This window comes from Staurois parvus, unplaced genomic scaffold, assembly GCF_062004578.1.
Source record: "Staurois parvus isolate SC_StPar_1 unplaced genomic scaffold, SC_StPar_1.0 ptg000195l, whole genome shotgun sequence".
Classification (NCBI taxonomy): Eukaryota; Metazoa; Chordata; class Amphibia; order Anura; family Ranidae; genus Staurois; species Staurois parvus.
Window position 1 is genome coordinate 8,428,698 of NW_028317991.1, and position 17,304 is coordinate 8,446,001.

The 17,304-nt window shown below is 42.4% G+C and overlaps 1 protein-coding gene across 1 annotated transcript in view; it reads right to left on the bottom strand.

Moving 5' to 3' along the window:
• Window positions 1–17,304, bottom strand: part of DOP1B (DOP1 leucine zipper like protein B) — a 227,720-nt gene that overhangs the window by 176,750 nt on the left and 33,666 nt on the right. The window contains exon 2 of the mRNA XM_089677928.1: window positions 1,888–2,049. Coding sequence (XP_089534054.1) covers window positions 1,888–2,025 — 138 coding nt within the window. The 5' untranslated portion in view covers window positions 2,026–2,049. The remainder of the gene's footprint in view (window positions 1–1,887; window positions 2,050–17,304) is intronic.

The window sequence follows — 17,304 nt, forward strand, 5'->3', positions numbered from 1 at the left end:
AAAGTGCGGCAGCGCTGAAAGCTGAAAATTGGCCTGGTAAATAAGGGGGTATAAGTGCCTGGTAGGCAAGTGGTTAAAGTAACGCAGTGCCAAATAGCAAAAAATGGCCAGGTTATGAAGGGGGTAAAATCTTCCGGAAGGCAAGTGGGTAAACTAAACCAGACCAATAAAAACTACAAGCAGAAACAAATGATCTTTTAATTTTGTCATCACAGTGAACACTGTCTTCCAGGCATAGATCCTCAGTAATGCCGAACTCTAGTTGCACAGCTCAATATGTTAATGAAATACATATTGCTTGATCAGCACATGTGCAGGATGCATACCTGATTGATTCAGAGTGCTGTCCCTCTTTCTCCCTACTGAGTATTTCTGTACAGGGGATTACAAGAGGCTGACACCAAATCAAATACAGGTACTTACAGCAGAACTAAAGCTCACAGAATACTCATCTCTGTTCCAGCAATGAGACCGTTGTCCCCAGGCCGGATTTTCGGTCTCTTGATTGGCCGGTGGAGATGACGTGACTTGTTTCGGCACACTAGCACTGTGCCAGGAATGTATGTTGAGCTGTACAAGTGCAACTCCGTGTACATTCAAAAAAAGGTTGTGAACAGACAGGCATGTCTCTTTTACAAAAATTTTTTGCAATTTTTGTTACTAAAGGTTACATTTGACTGGATGCAGATGCTGTTCAGCTGACAAATTTCAGCCTGGCCCCTTTGATTTTCAAATCGAAGTCCAATGGTCAGGAGGGTCCTGACTGAACCCCCCACAGCTTGAATTTGGGTGCCTTGCCACAAACCAGACAAAATTTGCTCCATGTTTGGCCAACTTTAGGTGGTGGGGAAAGCCCAACAGATCTCACATCCTAGGTTCTGTGCAAGCTGCAGAGGATGTCAGGGAATGGAAGTTTTTTGGCCAGGCTTCAGAGAAGCCACACTTGGCCTACAGGATTACCATTTAAAGTAAGATTAATTTTTCGTTTTGTTATTAAAACAATGGAGCTCTTATTTCAGAGTAAATTTTAATACAAAGGTGAACTGGCCCTTTAATCCCTTCGTGACTAAGGGTAAGACAAATGTTAATGCCTGAACACAATTTTGCAACTTCTACATATGGTAGTAAAACTGTCCATATCATCGCAACTACTTAGTATATCCAGGTGGATTAAACTTTTTTTTTTCAGGAAAAATTGGGTTTTCTTTCGGTGGTAAACCGATATCTAATGATTCTTTTTTTTTTTTAAATGTCAAAGAAAAACTGGCCCAAAATAGTACAAAAAAAAAAACACTTTAAAAAACAAATCGCTGTATATTTCTTGCTACTACTGTACCATAACCTACCACCAAATAACCCAAAATAAATTCTCCAGCTCCTGAAGGTCTCAGAGATATCACGTTTGTGTACTGTATTTGTTGTTTGTATCCGTAGTACAGCCCAGAAACAATAGTGCACATTTTGCTTTTTTTTTACCCTACCTAAAACATAATGACTCTAACTGACACCGATATTAATTTTAACCACTTGTCACCAAACGACATAAGGGTACGTCGCACGTCACTTGACTTCAAGCGGTTAAACTGGGGTGATGTCTGCAGCTGCTTCTTGTACAAGCAATCTGAGCAGCTAACTAGCAGCCGGAGGAGACATATAACCCCCCCCCTCCCCAGTCACCTTCTGCTGCTTGCTTGGGCTCTCCCGTCCCACAGGGAGATCCGAGCAACCAGCCGGCGCGTCTGTCTGTATAATCAGTATTTTTTTGTACCAAGTGTGCATGGACCCTGAATGGTGGGACTACAGTTTCCATAAGTCACAGTTGGCTCCTCATTTTATTAAGCCCATTCCCCAGAATTCCTGTAAAAATTAAGTTTTGCCCTCCAGTACCTTATTGAGTTTTCCAAGCGATGAGATCAGATCAGCCCATTCTGTAGAAGACTCGAAGTTTCTCAAAGCCTTTTCAATGACTGAAGAGTAATTTCTATATCTGTAATCCCCCAGCAGCTCCTGCTCTGCTGGGTCCATCTTTCATCCTTGCCGGAGGATGCCCTACAAACAGAAGAGATGGGACAATATTCAGTTAAGATGAAGAAATGGGACATTCATGGTACCCAACTTCAAAAACACTCAGCTTCTCTCTTTAACGTGGTACTTCACTCTCACAGTCAACACTGACTATTATTAATCTTTTTGCTGCTAATCTTAGTAAATAGATAGGAAGGAATATTGTATTTACTTTAAATTCATTTTTTACCTTTTTCAGTCTGTAACTGGTTTCCATGCCTTGGCAAATGATGTCATACATCTCAGGAGTCTTCAGCCTCCTGCCTGTATGCCTGAGCTAGGGGCAGATGGATTCCAGATTCCAGGAAGTAAATTCATCTACCTTACTTAAAGCGGAGCTCCAGCCATGTTTTTGTGTATTAAAAGTCAGCAGCTACAAAAACTGTAGCTGCTGACTTTTAATAAACAGACACTCACCTGTCCCATGATCCAACAATTTGCTCACCTGAGCTGTCCCATCCCTCCGTCTTCTGCCCCCAGCATCTCAACTGTGGGCACCTGGATGTGACAGCTTGCGGCTTCACAGTCGGGTGCCCACTGCGCATGCACTCTGCACATTGTGAATGGTCTCACAGTCTTCTGGTACCTGTCACATGTCCCAGAAGACTGCAGGGAGGGAGGAGGCGAAAACTTCTGCTTCCAATCGTCTAGGCGATCAGAACGACAGTGGGAGAGGGTGCCTATCAAAATCATGAAACCCCCCCCCACCCAAAAGAAAAGTACCAGAAAAAGTGGGGAATAGGAAGGGGGAGGACATCTTAAAGTGGAAGTTCACCGTTTGGGTGGAGTTCCGCTTTCACATGGTCGTGGCCAGAAATGCTAGAGGGGTGTTTTTCAAAATGATTTCTCTGCTTTAAAAGTAATTTTTATGTATTATAATACAAGGAACTCTTAGCCCTGGTTCACACTGGTGCAACATGCCGTTTACAAATTGCATCTGAAGTCACATCCAATGAATTTCTACGACACTGTCAAATCAGTGCGATTTGAACTAGCGCGATTTCAAAAATAGTTTCTGCACTACTTTTTTCCAATTTCATTGCAACTTGCATTGAATGCAAATTAAATTAAGTTGCTAAGCTGCAGTAAAATTGGAGGTACAAATTGCACTGATCTGTGCCTTTGAAATTGCGCTACTTCAAGTGAAGTAGCGCGATTTCAAAGTTGCAATCGGTGTGAACCAGGGCTTAAAAGCACACGATAAAAATACTAAAAAATAAAAAACTTCTCATAATATTATATAGTAGTAAGCAGGGTGGATTTGATTTAAATCAAACTGATTTAAATCACTAGTCAGTAAGGCTTGATGTAAATCCTAGTTTTCTACATAAAGACTAATTCTTGCTGGTGTAACTTCAATATGCAAGATGAAGATTTTTAGAATAACAACTTTTCATATTAGTTTTTTTATCCCCAGTTTAATAGGTTAATCATTCATATTTGGACAACTTTTTTGTTGTACTTAGGAAGGAGAAAAATAATCATTACCTTAATAATAACAATTTAAATAGATTTATTCATCTGAAACAATAACATTCCAGCATATGTGATTTGCTTAAACATCCATGTTTGTTAACTAATTTGGCTAAACAAAATATATATATTTTAAGAAACGTAGACTGTCAGCCCCTTCCTCCTCACACTTAGTTTCACTTTCTTCTTGTGCAGATCTATTCCACTCCAAACAATCAGAAAAATATTGTTTCTATTCTATTCACTGAACTTCTTGAAACTTCGCACTGAAGGGGTTGATTCTGTATTCATAGGTTTGTAGAAGTTAGGCTGAAGGTCTTTTTCTTAACTCTGTTCATGTTATAACATTTTTGCTGTGAAGAAGAGGCATGTGATCTCCGCTGAGTCAAATTCAGTTTTGAGAACTGCAAAAGTAAACCAAACATCTGTGATAATATCTTGTAGGCAGAGAAACTGCCCAATAATCTTACAGAAACCTCTGGAAGAGCATGACATTGTGAATGGATTAATGGAATTTATTTACCAAAAAAATTAAACATATACAGCCTTATTCTACATAATTAAAAAACAAATCTTTATTTCATGATGGAATAACCTTTGGATGGTAATATATTTTACTCAAAAAGCATTTTATTTAAAAAAAAATCAGATTTAAATAAAAAAAATCCGGTTTAAATAAAAAAAATCTGATTTTTTTTTATTTTTTTTTAAAAAATCATTGATTTTTATCCACCCTGGTAGTAAGAAATGTGGTTTGTTAGCAATAGTTATCCATTGTATCAGATCGGCCCGTATGACGGTATAGCCAACTCTCTGCGTGTTTTTTAGACCAACTGTCTACTTCTTGAGGAGATAGGCAAGTTGAAAATACTGTGTGTCTACATCCTATAACGGAAACCAATGTGAAAAACAATACCGCTGTGGACAAGACAATGTCTCAATTGCTTGGGATAACTGCAGTGGGTCACTTAATAAAGTCAAATATAGTCCCCCAATAGGAGCACATAAGGAGACAGTGGACTCCAAACTGAGGCCCACAGGGCAAATCCAGCCCTTTGCTTGTCTTTATTTTTGGTCCTTGGGACACTGTTCCTCCCACTGATACAAGGCAATATTCCTCCCACTGACACCAAAGATTGGGCACTATTGTTCCCACTGCCACCAACAATAGAGTACTACTCCATCCTTCGAGTTGGGGCATCATCCCACCAGCATCCATAGCTTGAACGCTAAAAAAAAATAAAAAAAGGTTTCTGCATTCCGATTTACTCCAAATTGTGTACAGGAAAGAGAACACTTTCTTCTACTTAGGAGTCCATTTACATTTTATGTGGTGTGTTAATGCATATGCATCATGCCAAGTATTACCATGCGTTGCATTAAAGGGGTTGTAAACCTCAGACATGAAATATGAACAAGGCATGCCCCTCTATAGTGTGTACTTGTCTCAGTCCAGATCAATAAGCGTAATTTCTGTCTGCTGATTTTTTCCTCTGCTATAAGCATGAATCACATCTGACAAGTTTTCTGACACCAAGAGAAAAAAGGTGACAGCGGAGGGACCTCCAGAAGAGTGGTGTGTGTGTGATCTCTTCCCTCCAAAAGGCTCTCAGAGTGCTCCTCACTGAGTGTAATTCTGGATCTCCTTTTTTTCTGAAAGCTCAAATAGGTTTGATAAATTCTGGACTATGAAGGGATGTAGAGAAGAGATCGATGCTGATAAACAGGTACAACTTATGTAGGAGGATTTGTTCATCTCTGTATATCACCTGAGGCCAGTCACTTCACGGAGTATAGGTAAGGGTTTACAACCACTTTAGGGCAGCCCACTGAAATCAATAGGCTTCTAATACATCAAAAGATCCCGAAAATCGGATGTTACAAATATTTTTGTTGTAACACGCCGCAGTTCACTGTGGTGCATTGCCATGCGTTACAAAGCCCCTCTACACTTAATGCATTGGGGTTCTATTCAAAATAAATGACATCATAATTAGGGATGCAACAATACCAGTTTTCTAAGACAGAGTATGAGTACCGATACCAATACTAGCCAATACCAATTACTGATACCTATTTTGCCCTTGGATGCATTTCTTTTTTACGGTTCACACCAATGCAATTTATCATGCAATTCGACAGTTCAAAATCGTATGACAAGTGACAGCGCATTTGTGATTTCATTGCGAATTGCACTAAATGAAATCACAAGCCACAATAAAATTTGAGGCCCAAATCACATTGATCTACGGCTTTGAAACCAATCTGAATTAGCGTGATTTCAAAGCACTGATCTGCAGCTTTGAAATTGCACTCTGCACTGTGCCACTTTGAAATCGCACTATTCATCGCAATTTCAAAGCCACAGATCAGTGCAATTTGCACCCTACAATTTAATTGTGGCTTGCATCTTCATTCAACAGAAGTCAATGGAAGCCCCAATGAAACTGCAAAAAAGTATTGGTTTTAGTGTGGGAGCATTTGACGAGTACTAGCAATCCTGCGAAAGCTTAGTAACAGCACCAATACCGTGTCAATGCAACCCTAATCACAATGCATGTATGGTGTTGTAATGCGCATTAACATGCCTGAAACAAGATTCAACATGTCTGTTCAAGCAAAGCATAGATGTAAATTGGCCCTCATGCACATATGGTGGGGGCTTATCACCGAGTCAGTTCACTGCTGCCAATAATAGCAGAATAATGGAAAGCGAAGGGTGCATGTTGGAGGCTGAATATACAGTTGTGGCCAAAATTATTCAACCCCCACTGAAATTGAGTGTTTTGGCCAGTTTGACATTGCTTTTGATCATTCAGTCATCTTGCTTACATTTACATTAAAGAGGCACTTGTAGGTCAGACAAATATAACATAACAGTTATAATGAAATAACCACAAATGTCTTTTCTGTGCTCACAGCATTATCAGTTTTATTCAACCCCCAAGTGACATTCAATCTTAGTACTTAGTACAGCATCCTTTTACAGTTATAACAGCTTTTAAACGTGAAGCATAGCTTGACACAAGTGTCTTGCAGCGATCTACGGGTATCTTCGCCCATTCTTCATGGGCAAAGGCCTCCAGTTCAGTCACATTCTTAGGCTTGCGCACTGCAACTGCTTTCTTTAAGTCCCACCAGAGGTTCTCAATCGGATTTAAGTCTGGTGACTGCGATGGCCACTCCAAAATGTTCCAGCCTTTCCTCTGCAACCATGCTCTAGTGGACTTGGAGGTATGCTTGGGATCATTGTCCTGTTGAAAGGTCCAACGTCTCCCAAGCCTCAGGTGTGTGACGGACTGCATCACGTTTCCATCCAATATCTCCTGGTACTGAAGAGAATTCATGGTACCTTGCACACGCTGAAGCTTCCCTGTACCTGCAGAAGCAAAACAGCCCCAAAGCATGATTGACCCTCCACCATGCTTCACAGTAGGCAAGGTGTTCTTTTCATCATAGGCCTTGTTCTTCCTCCTCCAAACATAGCGTTGATCCATGGGCCCAAACAGTTCTAATTTTGTTTCATCAGTCCACAGAACACTATCCCACAACTTTTGTGGTTTGTCCACATGGCTTTTGGCATACTGCAGTCGACTCTTCTTATTCTTTGGAGACAGCAAGGGGGTACGCCTGGGAGTTCTGGCACGGAGGCCTTCATTACGCAGTGTGCGTCTTATTGTCTGGGCTGAAACTTCTGTACCCACATCTGACAAATCTTTTCTCAGTTCCTCAGCAGTCACACGGGGACTTCTCTCCACTCTACGCTTCAGGTAGCGCACAGCAGTCGAAGTCAGCATCTTCTTTCTGCCACGACCAGGTAGCGTTTCAACAGTGCCCTTTGCCTTGAATTTGCGAATGATGCTTCCTAAGGTGTCTCTTGGTATGTTTAACATCTTTGCAATCTTCTTATAGCCATTGCCCTTCCTGTGAAGAGAAATCACCTCTTCTCTTGTCTTCCTGGACCATTCTCTTGCCTTCACCATGTTTGTAACCACACCAGTAAATGTCTAGAAGGAGCTGAGTATCACAGTCATTTTAAAGCTGCCTAATTGGTGCTTATTATGCTTGATTGCTGCTCGGTGACATCCACAGGTGTTTTCAATACCTGATGGAAAGCACCTGTATGAACCTCTGTTCTTCAGAGTGGTAGTCTTTAAGGGGTTGAATAATTGTGGCAATGAAGAAACCACATAAGAACCATTTACTACTGTATTACATAAACAATTGATGTCATTTTAGTTGCATTTGGGTAGTTACAACGTCCTTGTAGGATTTGATTCTGAATACAATTCCAAATGTACACTATAGTCCCTAAACCCCTTTACAGCATTGGGGGTTGAATAATTTTGGCCACAACTGTAGGGAAAAAAGCAATGTGTGTGCTGGGAGCTGGGCTCCTTCTAGAATCGCACACTCTGTTCAACTACATTTAGGACTGGAAACAGAATCCTCCCACCCAGTGTCAGAGATGCAGGTGTGACCAGAAGTGTGTGGACTGACACAGGGAAACGCAGGCTTCAGATATGGTATAAATAAGACAATTTATTAAGACTAACAATACAAACAAACGCAGTGCACCAAACCCCAAGCTAACACAAATACATACAACAAGGTGAAACAAACCCAAACCTAAACTGAAAAAGATACACAGGTACATACACATATAGAGCGCAACGTAGTCAGGCAGGCCGGGTCGATAACTATCGGGCAGGTAGGTACAGGGGGTCAGGCAGAGAATGGTCAGGGTCACAAGCCAGGGATCAAACAGGAGAAGTCAGCAGAGGTCAGGATCAGGCAGGGTCGGCAACAAGTCAGGCAGGAACAGGAACAGGACCGCAGGTTACAAGATACAGGGGCCCATGGAAAAACACACACCAAGGCCCAGACTGCAGGTCTGGCCATCCCTTAAATACACCACCTGCAATCAACCCCAGGTGATGGCTAATTACCGAAGTGAACCTCTGGTTGTTGAGAGCACCCGCTGGCAGCCCTGGTACTGCAGCCCAGAAGGCAGGTGAGTCCCACCACTACTGGCAAGTCCATTCCTGACACCCAGTAAGGAACCAAAAGTGACAATCCAGCTTTAATACGACGTATGATTGGATATCCATTTTAAAGTACAGGATCTATAGCATAGTAGAGCTAATAATGCAACAAAGAATTTTGTGCCATAGTTATGGAGTTTGCTGTGATTCCGGTTCTTGGAAAGCATGCAAGACAAGGTGCCAATATTTCCATCATACAATACCCTCTGTGATAATATCATTCGGTATGATCTCGTCACACTTATTCCTGGGAAAAAGCCTGGAGTAGGAGCTGCCAACTAGTCAATTGGTAACAGCATAGAAGACAACATTTGTCTCCAGAACACCATAGATCCTTGTTGGCCCTTCCAGCACTATGCACTACGCATGCACACTTACTTAGTAATGGGATGCAAGGCTTTGCAGTACTCCTCTGATTGGACAGAAGTGTGCAGTTGGGACATCCGTGTTCTCTAATTATGACATATCGGCGAGAATTAATATTGGCAAGAAAGGACAGAGTTGGATATGACCATGACTTAAAGGTATATTTTATCTATTCATCCTTTGAATCCTTTATATGAAAATCGTCGTTATATCATGATAGCAGGATTATGATATCATCATGATTTCAGAGGTCAAGTGATAGCCATATTTGTTGTTTTCTGATTGGCAGAGGTTTACATTAAATATTTGCTCTCTGCACTTTGCACCTATCAAATGCCTGACAAAGAGTTCCTGCGTGGCCTTTTGAACTTTGCACTTATTGCATTGTAATCATTTCAGTAAAAATTTGGACTATATGTTACAGTGGCCTTTCTCAGTCTTTTTATTTGGAGCAACCCTCGAAATAACTTTCAGGACTCAGGAAACTCCTGCTGATAATTACTATATTTACAACTCAGGGTTTATTAGCATGAATAGTAAAATAACATACAAGAATAAATACAAAATCAGGAGTATAATGCAGAAAGTGTACTTTACATCCAACACTGCTCTTTACAATTATTTTCAGCAATATTAATTACATTCAACAAATAAAAATGGCTAGAAACACAATGCAGGAAGTGAAGGGACGCCTTACATTGGTGGACAGTGGAGAAGGACCCCTTACATCGAAGGTCAATGAAGAAGGACCCCTAAAATTGAACATCAGTGAAGAACATTAAATTGTCAGTAGAGAAGGAACCCCTACATTAAAAGGTCAATTGAGAAGGACCCCCTACATTAGTGGGCAGTGGAGAAGGAACCCCTCCACATTGAAGATCAGTGGAGAAGGACCCTTTAAATTTAATGCCAGTGAAGAGGGACCCCCAACATTGAAGGTCAGTGGAGAAGGAACCCCCTACATTGAAGGTCAATGGAGAAGGAACCCCCTACATTGAAGGTCAATGGAGAAGGAACCCCCTACATTGGTGTAAAGTGGAGAAGGACCCTCTTAAATTGAAGGTCAGTGGAGAAGGACCCCCTACATTAGTGGACAGTGGAGAAGGACCCCCTTATATCGAAGGTCAGTGAAGAACTCCTTAATTTGAACGTTAGTGAAGAACATTAAAGGTCAGTGGAGAAGGAACTCCTACATGAAAGGTTAGTTGAGAAGGACCCCCTACATTGGTGGGCAGTGTAGAAGGACCTCCACATTGAAGATCAGTGGAGAAGGACCTCTTGAACTGAATGTAAGTGAAGAGGGCCCCCCTACATTGAAGGTGAGTGGAGAAGGAACCCCTAAATTGAACGTCAGTGGAGAAGGAATCCCCTACATTGGTGGACAGTGGAGAAGGACCACCTTACATCGAAGGTCAGTGGAGAAGGACCCCTTCAATTGAACATCAGTGAAGAACTTTAAAGGTCAGTGGAGAAGAAACCCCTACAATGAAGGTCAGTTGAGAAGGACCCCCTACATTGGTGGGAAGTGGAGAAGAACCCCCTTACATTGAAGGTCAGTGGAGAAGGTCACCCTACATTATTGGACAGTGGAGAAGGACGACCATACAGTAAACATCAGTAGAGGAAGACCCCATACACTGGTGCCACCCCACCCCTTACAGATAGCCAAAACATCATTGAGGTCATTGGTTATTTATCTGAGAAGCAAAAGTTACCAACTGCTCAAACCCCCCCCCCCCCCAGAAACCTCTGGAGGAACCCTAGTTGAGAAAGGCTGGGTGGACACAGGAGTAGGACCCCCTTACATTGAAGGTCACTAGAAAAGGACCCTCTACATTGGTGGACAGTTGAAAAGAACCCCCTTAAATTGAAGGTCAGTTGAGGACACCATACAGTGAAAGTCAGTAAGGAAGTACCATCTACATTGGTAGACAATGGAAGAACAACAACCTTTGCTTTTAATTGTTGCCCAATCTGCACAGATCAGAGTGGTCACCGGTAACCAGTAGAAGAAGGGCTCATTACACTTGAATGTCACTCACTTTTGTGGTCAGTGGGAAGAATGATGTTTACATTAGTTACCAGGAAGAACAATGGCTCCCAAACCCCTTTCATAAAGCCAAAGCATCATTGGTGTCATTAATTTTTGTATCAGAGAGGCAGAAGTTGCTAATTGCTCAAGCAACCCCCAGCAACCTACTTAAAAAAGGCCAGGTTACAGCCATGGTGTGCTGGTGACATACAGTCAGGTCCATAAATGTTGGGACATCGACTCAATTCTAACATTTTTGGCTCTATACATCACCACAATGGATTTGAAATGACACGATCAAGATGTGCTTTAACTGCAGACTGTCAGCTTTAATTTGAGGGTATTTACATCCAAATCAGGTGAACGGTGTAGGAATTACAACAGTTTGTATATGTGCCTCCCACTTGTTATGGGACCAAAAGTAATGGGACAGAATAATAATCATAAATCAAACTTTCACTTTTTAATACTTGGTTGCAAATCCTTTGCAGTCAATTACAGCCTGAAGTCTGGAACGCATAGACATCACCAGACGCTGGGTTTCATCCCTGGTGATGCTCTGCCAGGCCTCTACTGCAACTGTCTTCAGTTCCTGCTTGTTCTTGGGCCATTTTCCCTTCAGTTTTGTCTTCAGCAAGTGAAATGCATGCTCAATCGGATTCAGGTCAGGTGATTGACTTGGCCATTGCATAACATTCCACTTCTTTCCCTTAAAAAACTCTTTGGTTGCTTTTGCAGTGTGCTTTGGGTCATTGTCCATCTGCACTGTGAAGCGTCCAATGAGTTGTGAAGCATTTGGCTGAATATGAGCAGATAATATTGCCTGAAACACTTCAGAATTCATCCAGCTGCTTTTGTCAGCAGTCACATCATCAATAAATACAAGAGAACCAGTTCCATTGGCAGCCATACATGCCCACACCATGACACTACCACCACCATGCTTCACTGATGAGGTGGTATGCTTAGGATCATGAGCAGTTCCTTTCCTTCTCCATACTCTTCTCTTCCCATCACTCTGGTACAAGTTGATCTTGGTCTCATCTGTCCATAGGATGTTGTTCCAGAACTGTGAAGGCTTTTTTAGATGTCGTTTGGCAAACTCTAATCTGGCCTTCCTGTTTTTGAGGCTCACCAATGGTTTACATCTTGTGGTGAACCCTCTGTATTCACTCTGGTGAAGTCTTCTCTGGATTGTTGACTTTGACATACATACACCTACCTCCTGGAGAGTGTTCTTGATCTGGCCAACTGTTGTGAAGGGTGTTTTCTTCACCAGGGAAAGAATTCTTCGGTCATCCACCACAGTTGTTTTCCGTGGTCTTCCGAGTCTTTTGGTGTTGCAGAGCTCACCGGTGCGTTCCTTCTTTTTAAGAATGTTCCAAACAGTTGTTTTGGCCATGTTTTTGCTATCTCTCTGATGGGTTTGTTTTGTTTTTTCAGCCTAATGATGGCTTGCTTCACTGATAGTGACAGCTCTTTGGATCTCATCTTGAGAGTTGACAGCAACAGATTCCAAATGCAATTAGCACACTTGAAATGAACTTTGGACCTTTTATCTGCTCATTGTAATTGGGATGATGAGGGAATAACACACACCTGGCCATGGAACAGCTGAGAAGCCAATTGTCCCATTACTTTTGGTCCCTTAACAAGTGGGAGGCACATATGCAAACTGTTGTAATTCCTACACCGTTCACCTTATTTGGATGTAAATACCCTCAAATTAAAGCTGACAGTCTGCAGTTAAAGCACATCTTGTTCGTTTCATTTCAAATCCATTGTGGTGGTGTATAGAGCCAAAAAGGTTAGAATTGTGTCGATGTCCCAATATTTATGGACCTGACTGTATGTTTTCTTCTTTGTTATTTGGTAAATATGTGAACAGCATACAATTTCCCAATTTTCACAATCATTTGACTTTCTCATTTTCCCTAGTGTTGTACCGCAATATGCGATTGTCTGTGCTGGTGCGTCTTCCTATTGTACAAATACCTAATGAAATACCAGAGGGCCCTGGTGCAAGACGTGACCTGGTCCTCCTTACACCATACCATCCAGTTCAGAAGCAATCAGCAGTATATGACTGAAGCACAAAGATGACAATGTGAGCTACAAGAAAGTTTCCTGGTCAGCCCTTTTTCTAGGATGATAATGGGCTCCGCGGATTTACAGGATACAGGAATGAATCCCAGTAGAAATTAGATGTAATCCAGCTAATCGGTTTATAAATAGCCTCATTGTGTAACCTTCATTGAAGGGTAAGGTTTGACTATTTGTAATTAAAAGGATTTTCTACTAATCCTGTCAATTTATTCAATTAACTGTTGAATGTCTAATATTTAAGACTTCTTATTATGTAAAATGCAATTTATGGTGCTATAACTTTTCTGAAACTGCATGTGTGCATCTCATTCTGCATGTCAGCGGGCAGATGGCTCAAGCAGCCTGTCATTACCTCTGACCCAGAAGCAGTAAATAAATCTGGCAGCCTCTGGGTGGATATCGTTGGTATAAAAAAAGCCAAGCTGGACAGGCAGCGCCACCTATCGAACTAGTCCACTGAAGGCAACAGGACAGAGCCGCAACTGTTAGCCAAACGCTTACCTTTTGGCTGGAGTGTTTTATTTTAATGCAAAATCTCCCTCAACTGGAAAAATTATTCAGGGGGAGGCAGTATCGCCTCCTGAGCGCGTGAAAACCGCCTCTGAAAAGCGACACACAGCAGATTGCTTTTCAGAGTAACTGCCGCAAGCATGAACAAGGCCTTGAATTGTTAATAAACCTGAATTCACTATATCTGGTCTTCCACAGTACACAGAACATGGAAATGCAATTATTGCAGTAAATATAAACTGCTAAATACCTTTTCATCAGCAGTTACAGCAGTCTTGTGACTTCTATCAGTGTACAGCAGAGTACTGGTTAAAGCTTGTAGTTTTCATTCTCCCTTGATTGTCCTATGAGGCCACAGGACCCCTGACCCTCTGTCTGGACAGTGCTCATTGGTCCTGTGCTGATCATAAGCACTCTCTTCAGAAAAGAAAAAACTCTCTAGCAATACATACCAAACTGAGCATGTGCAGCTTGCCCCCAAGGCTCTGTTCTATCAGCAGAAGGATTAGCGACAGTAGGGGAGGATCAGAGAAAACAGGATCAAACATCCTTTTTACACAATGCGGAGGATTAACCCCTTAGGTTCCACAGTGAGTATAACAAGCATGCTTTACTGCATATACAGACTGATTGTACTGTTGTGGGTTTAGTAACACTTTAGCATGCCATTTACACACTTTATAATAAAAAAAAAAGCAAATCACAGTGAACGTTCAAACTTTCCCACAATTAAGTAAAGCTTCAAAGGCTGGCTGACTTTTGTCACTATTTGGGTATTTTTGGTCACAGCTCAGAGGCAGATGGACTTTCCAATTCACAACTGTAGTAGGTGTTGCATCCTCACAACTGTTTTCAGTTTTTATGGAAAACAAAGCAGTGCAACTCTGCGTCAGCACAGCTCTACGTGGACAGCCAGAGCAAGGAAAAACATTGCCTTTGCAAACTGGCTTGATTTGCTGGGATACAGGAGAGATTAGTTGTGTTAACATCACGCCTATTCTTTAGGATACACCCGTCATAAACATTTCTCAACAGTCATGTGCTCCTACATTCTCCAGATGCTGTCACATGGAAGATCAAACACAGGGAGGACAGTAATCAAATATTTAACAAGACTGGGACTTCCCTAGCAGCATATAGGACCTCCCGCTGGGACAGAGCTCTACAGGAGACAGCACTATGGAGAAGGATGTCGGGACAGGAAGGCATGCAGCTCTCTTATCTGAATTCATGAGAATATTTTAATGCGTTGATGAAGCCAATTCTTCATGTTCCGCTATAGATCAGTGACACGCTGAGAGAAAGGACATTCCACATAGAGGGTGTGATCAGCTACTGCTGATATCTGCTCCTTATCGGTCCCACATGAACAGTGCTTAGAGGTGGATACTGAAACAACATCTGTGTTAAAGAGGACCGGTCACGTATATTAACCACTCGCCTACCGGGCACTTTTACCCCCTTCTTTACCAGGCCAATTTTCAGCGCTGTCGCGCTTTGACAATTGCGCGGTCATGCAAGATTGTACCCATATGAAATTTTTATCATTTTTTTCTCACAAATAGAGCTTTCTTTTGGTGGTATTTAATCGCTGCTGGGCGCTTTACTTTTTGCGCTATAAACAAAAAAATTGCAAAAAATTTGAAGAAAAAAAAAGTTTCTTTGTTTCTATTATAACATTTTTCAGACAGGTAATTTTTCTCCTTCACTGATGTGCGTTGATGAGGCAGCACTGATGGGCACGAATAGGTGGCACTGATAGGCAGCACTGATGAGCTGCACTGATAGACAGCACTAATGAGGTGTCACGGATAGGCGGCACTGATAGACAGCACTGATAGGTGGCACTGCTAGGCATTGACTGGCACAACCGCTGGGCACTGACTGGTAGCACTGACTGACAGCACTGCTGGGCTGCACTGGTGGGCACTGGTGGGCACAGGTGGGTGGCACAGGTGGGTTCACTGCTGGACACAGGTGGGCACACTGCTGAGCAAAGGTGGGCGAAGCTGGTGGGTGGCACTGCTGTGCACCGATCATCAGGGCACTGATCATCAGTGCCCTGATGATCGGTGCCGATGCCTGCTCTGACAACTGCCGGTTCTCGGCAGTACTTTCCTCACAATCTGACAGCGTGAGGAAAGTGCAGCCGAGAACTGGCAATTGCATTTCTCGGTGATCAGCGTGTCATTGTACATGGCTGATCACGTGGTAAAAGGCCGCTGTGATTGGCCTTTTACCACATCACGTGATCAGCTGTGTCTGTAGGACACAGTGATCACGGAGATCGCCGGGGGCACGCAGGAGAGCGCATTCTGGGAGGACGTCATATGGCGGCCTCCCAGAACTGGCCGGCCGGAGTGTAGCCATCATAAGTAGTTAAACACCACACTATGGGGTTAATTTACTAAAACTGGAGAGTGAAAAAACTGGTGCAGCTGTGCATGGTAGCCAATCAGCTTCTAACTACAGCTTGTTCAATTAAACTTCAACAATAAAACCTGGAAGCTGATTGGTTTCTATGCAGAGCTGCTCCAGATTATGCACTCTTCAGTTTCAGGAAATTAATATTATATTTTTATTATTATACAGGATTTATATAACGCCGACAGTTTGCTCAGCGCTTTACAATATAGTGGGAGACAATACAGCAACAATACAGTTCAAAACAAGAGGGTTAGGAGGGCCCTGCTCCTTGGAGCTTACAATCTAAGAGGGAGGGGCTACTAGTACAAAAGGTAATAACTGTGGGGGATGGAGTGGTTGGAAGAGTAGAAGATTCTGTTATTAGCTGAAGGCAGGATAGGCTTCCCTGAAGAGATAGGTTGTCAGAGATCGCCTAAAAGTGAGCAGAGTAGGCGATAGTCTGATAAATTGCGGTAGAGAGTCATGAGGATGGGGGAGGCTCAGGAGAAGTCCTGGAGACGAGCATGGGAGGAGGAGACAAGGGAGCTAGAGAGCAGGAGGTTGTGGGAGGAGCAGGGAGTACGGTTTGGGTGATATTTAGAGACAAGATTGGTGATGTAATTTGGAGCAGAGTTATAAATGACTTTATATGTTATTGTTAATGTTTTTAATTTTGGGCAATGGGAAGCCTGTGGAGGGATTGGCAGAGAGGGATAGCAGATACAGAGTGGATAGTAAGGTGGATGGGTCTGGTAGCAGCATTCATGATAGACTGAGGAGGGGATAGCCTGTGTTGAGGTAGGCCAATGAGGAGGGAGTTACAATAGTCAAGGCGAGATATAACAAGGGAGTGAATAAGTTGCTTAGTTGTTTCCGAGGTTAAGAACGGTCGTATCTTGGAGATGTTGAGGAGGTGAAGTCTACAAGATTTGGACAGTGATTGGATTTGCGGCTGAAAGGACAGATGGGAGTCTAGGATTACACCTAGTACCCTGGCATGAGGGTCAACCCCCATGCCTAAATCTGGCCATACATGGTTCAGTTTTCTTTGTTTAGTCAGCAGGATGAATGAAAGATACTGAACCCCGTTTCACCCATCCACACATTTGATGTGAATGCTGGAATCCTTTCCGCTTTGTCACTGTATTCTGACAACGGGATTTTCCCGCCATGAGAATACACTGATCAGTGCTGCAGCTTATTGGCTGCATGCGCTGATTAAATTAAATTCTTCCAACAAGCTGATTTATGAGAAGTCAATCTTTAGATCAACTTCTCATGAACAGGAAAAGCTACACATGG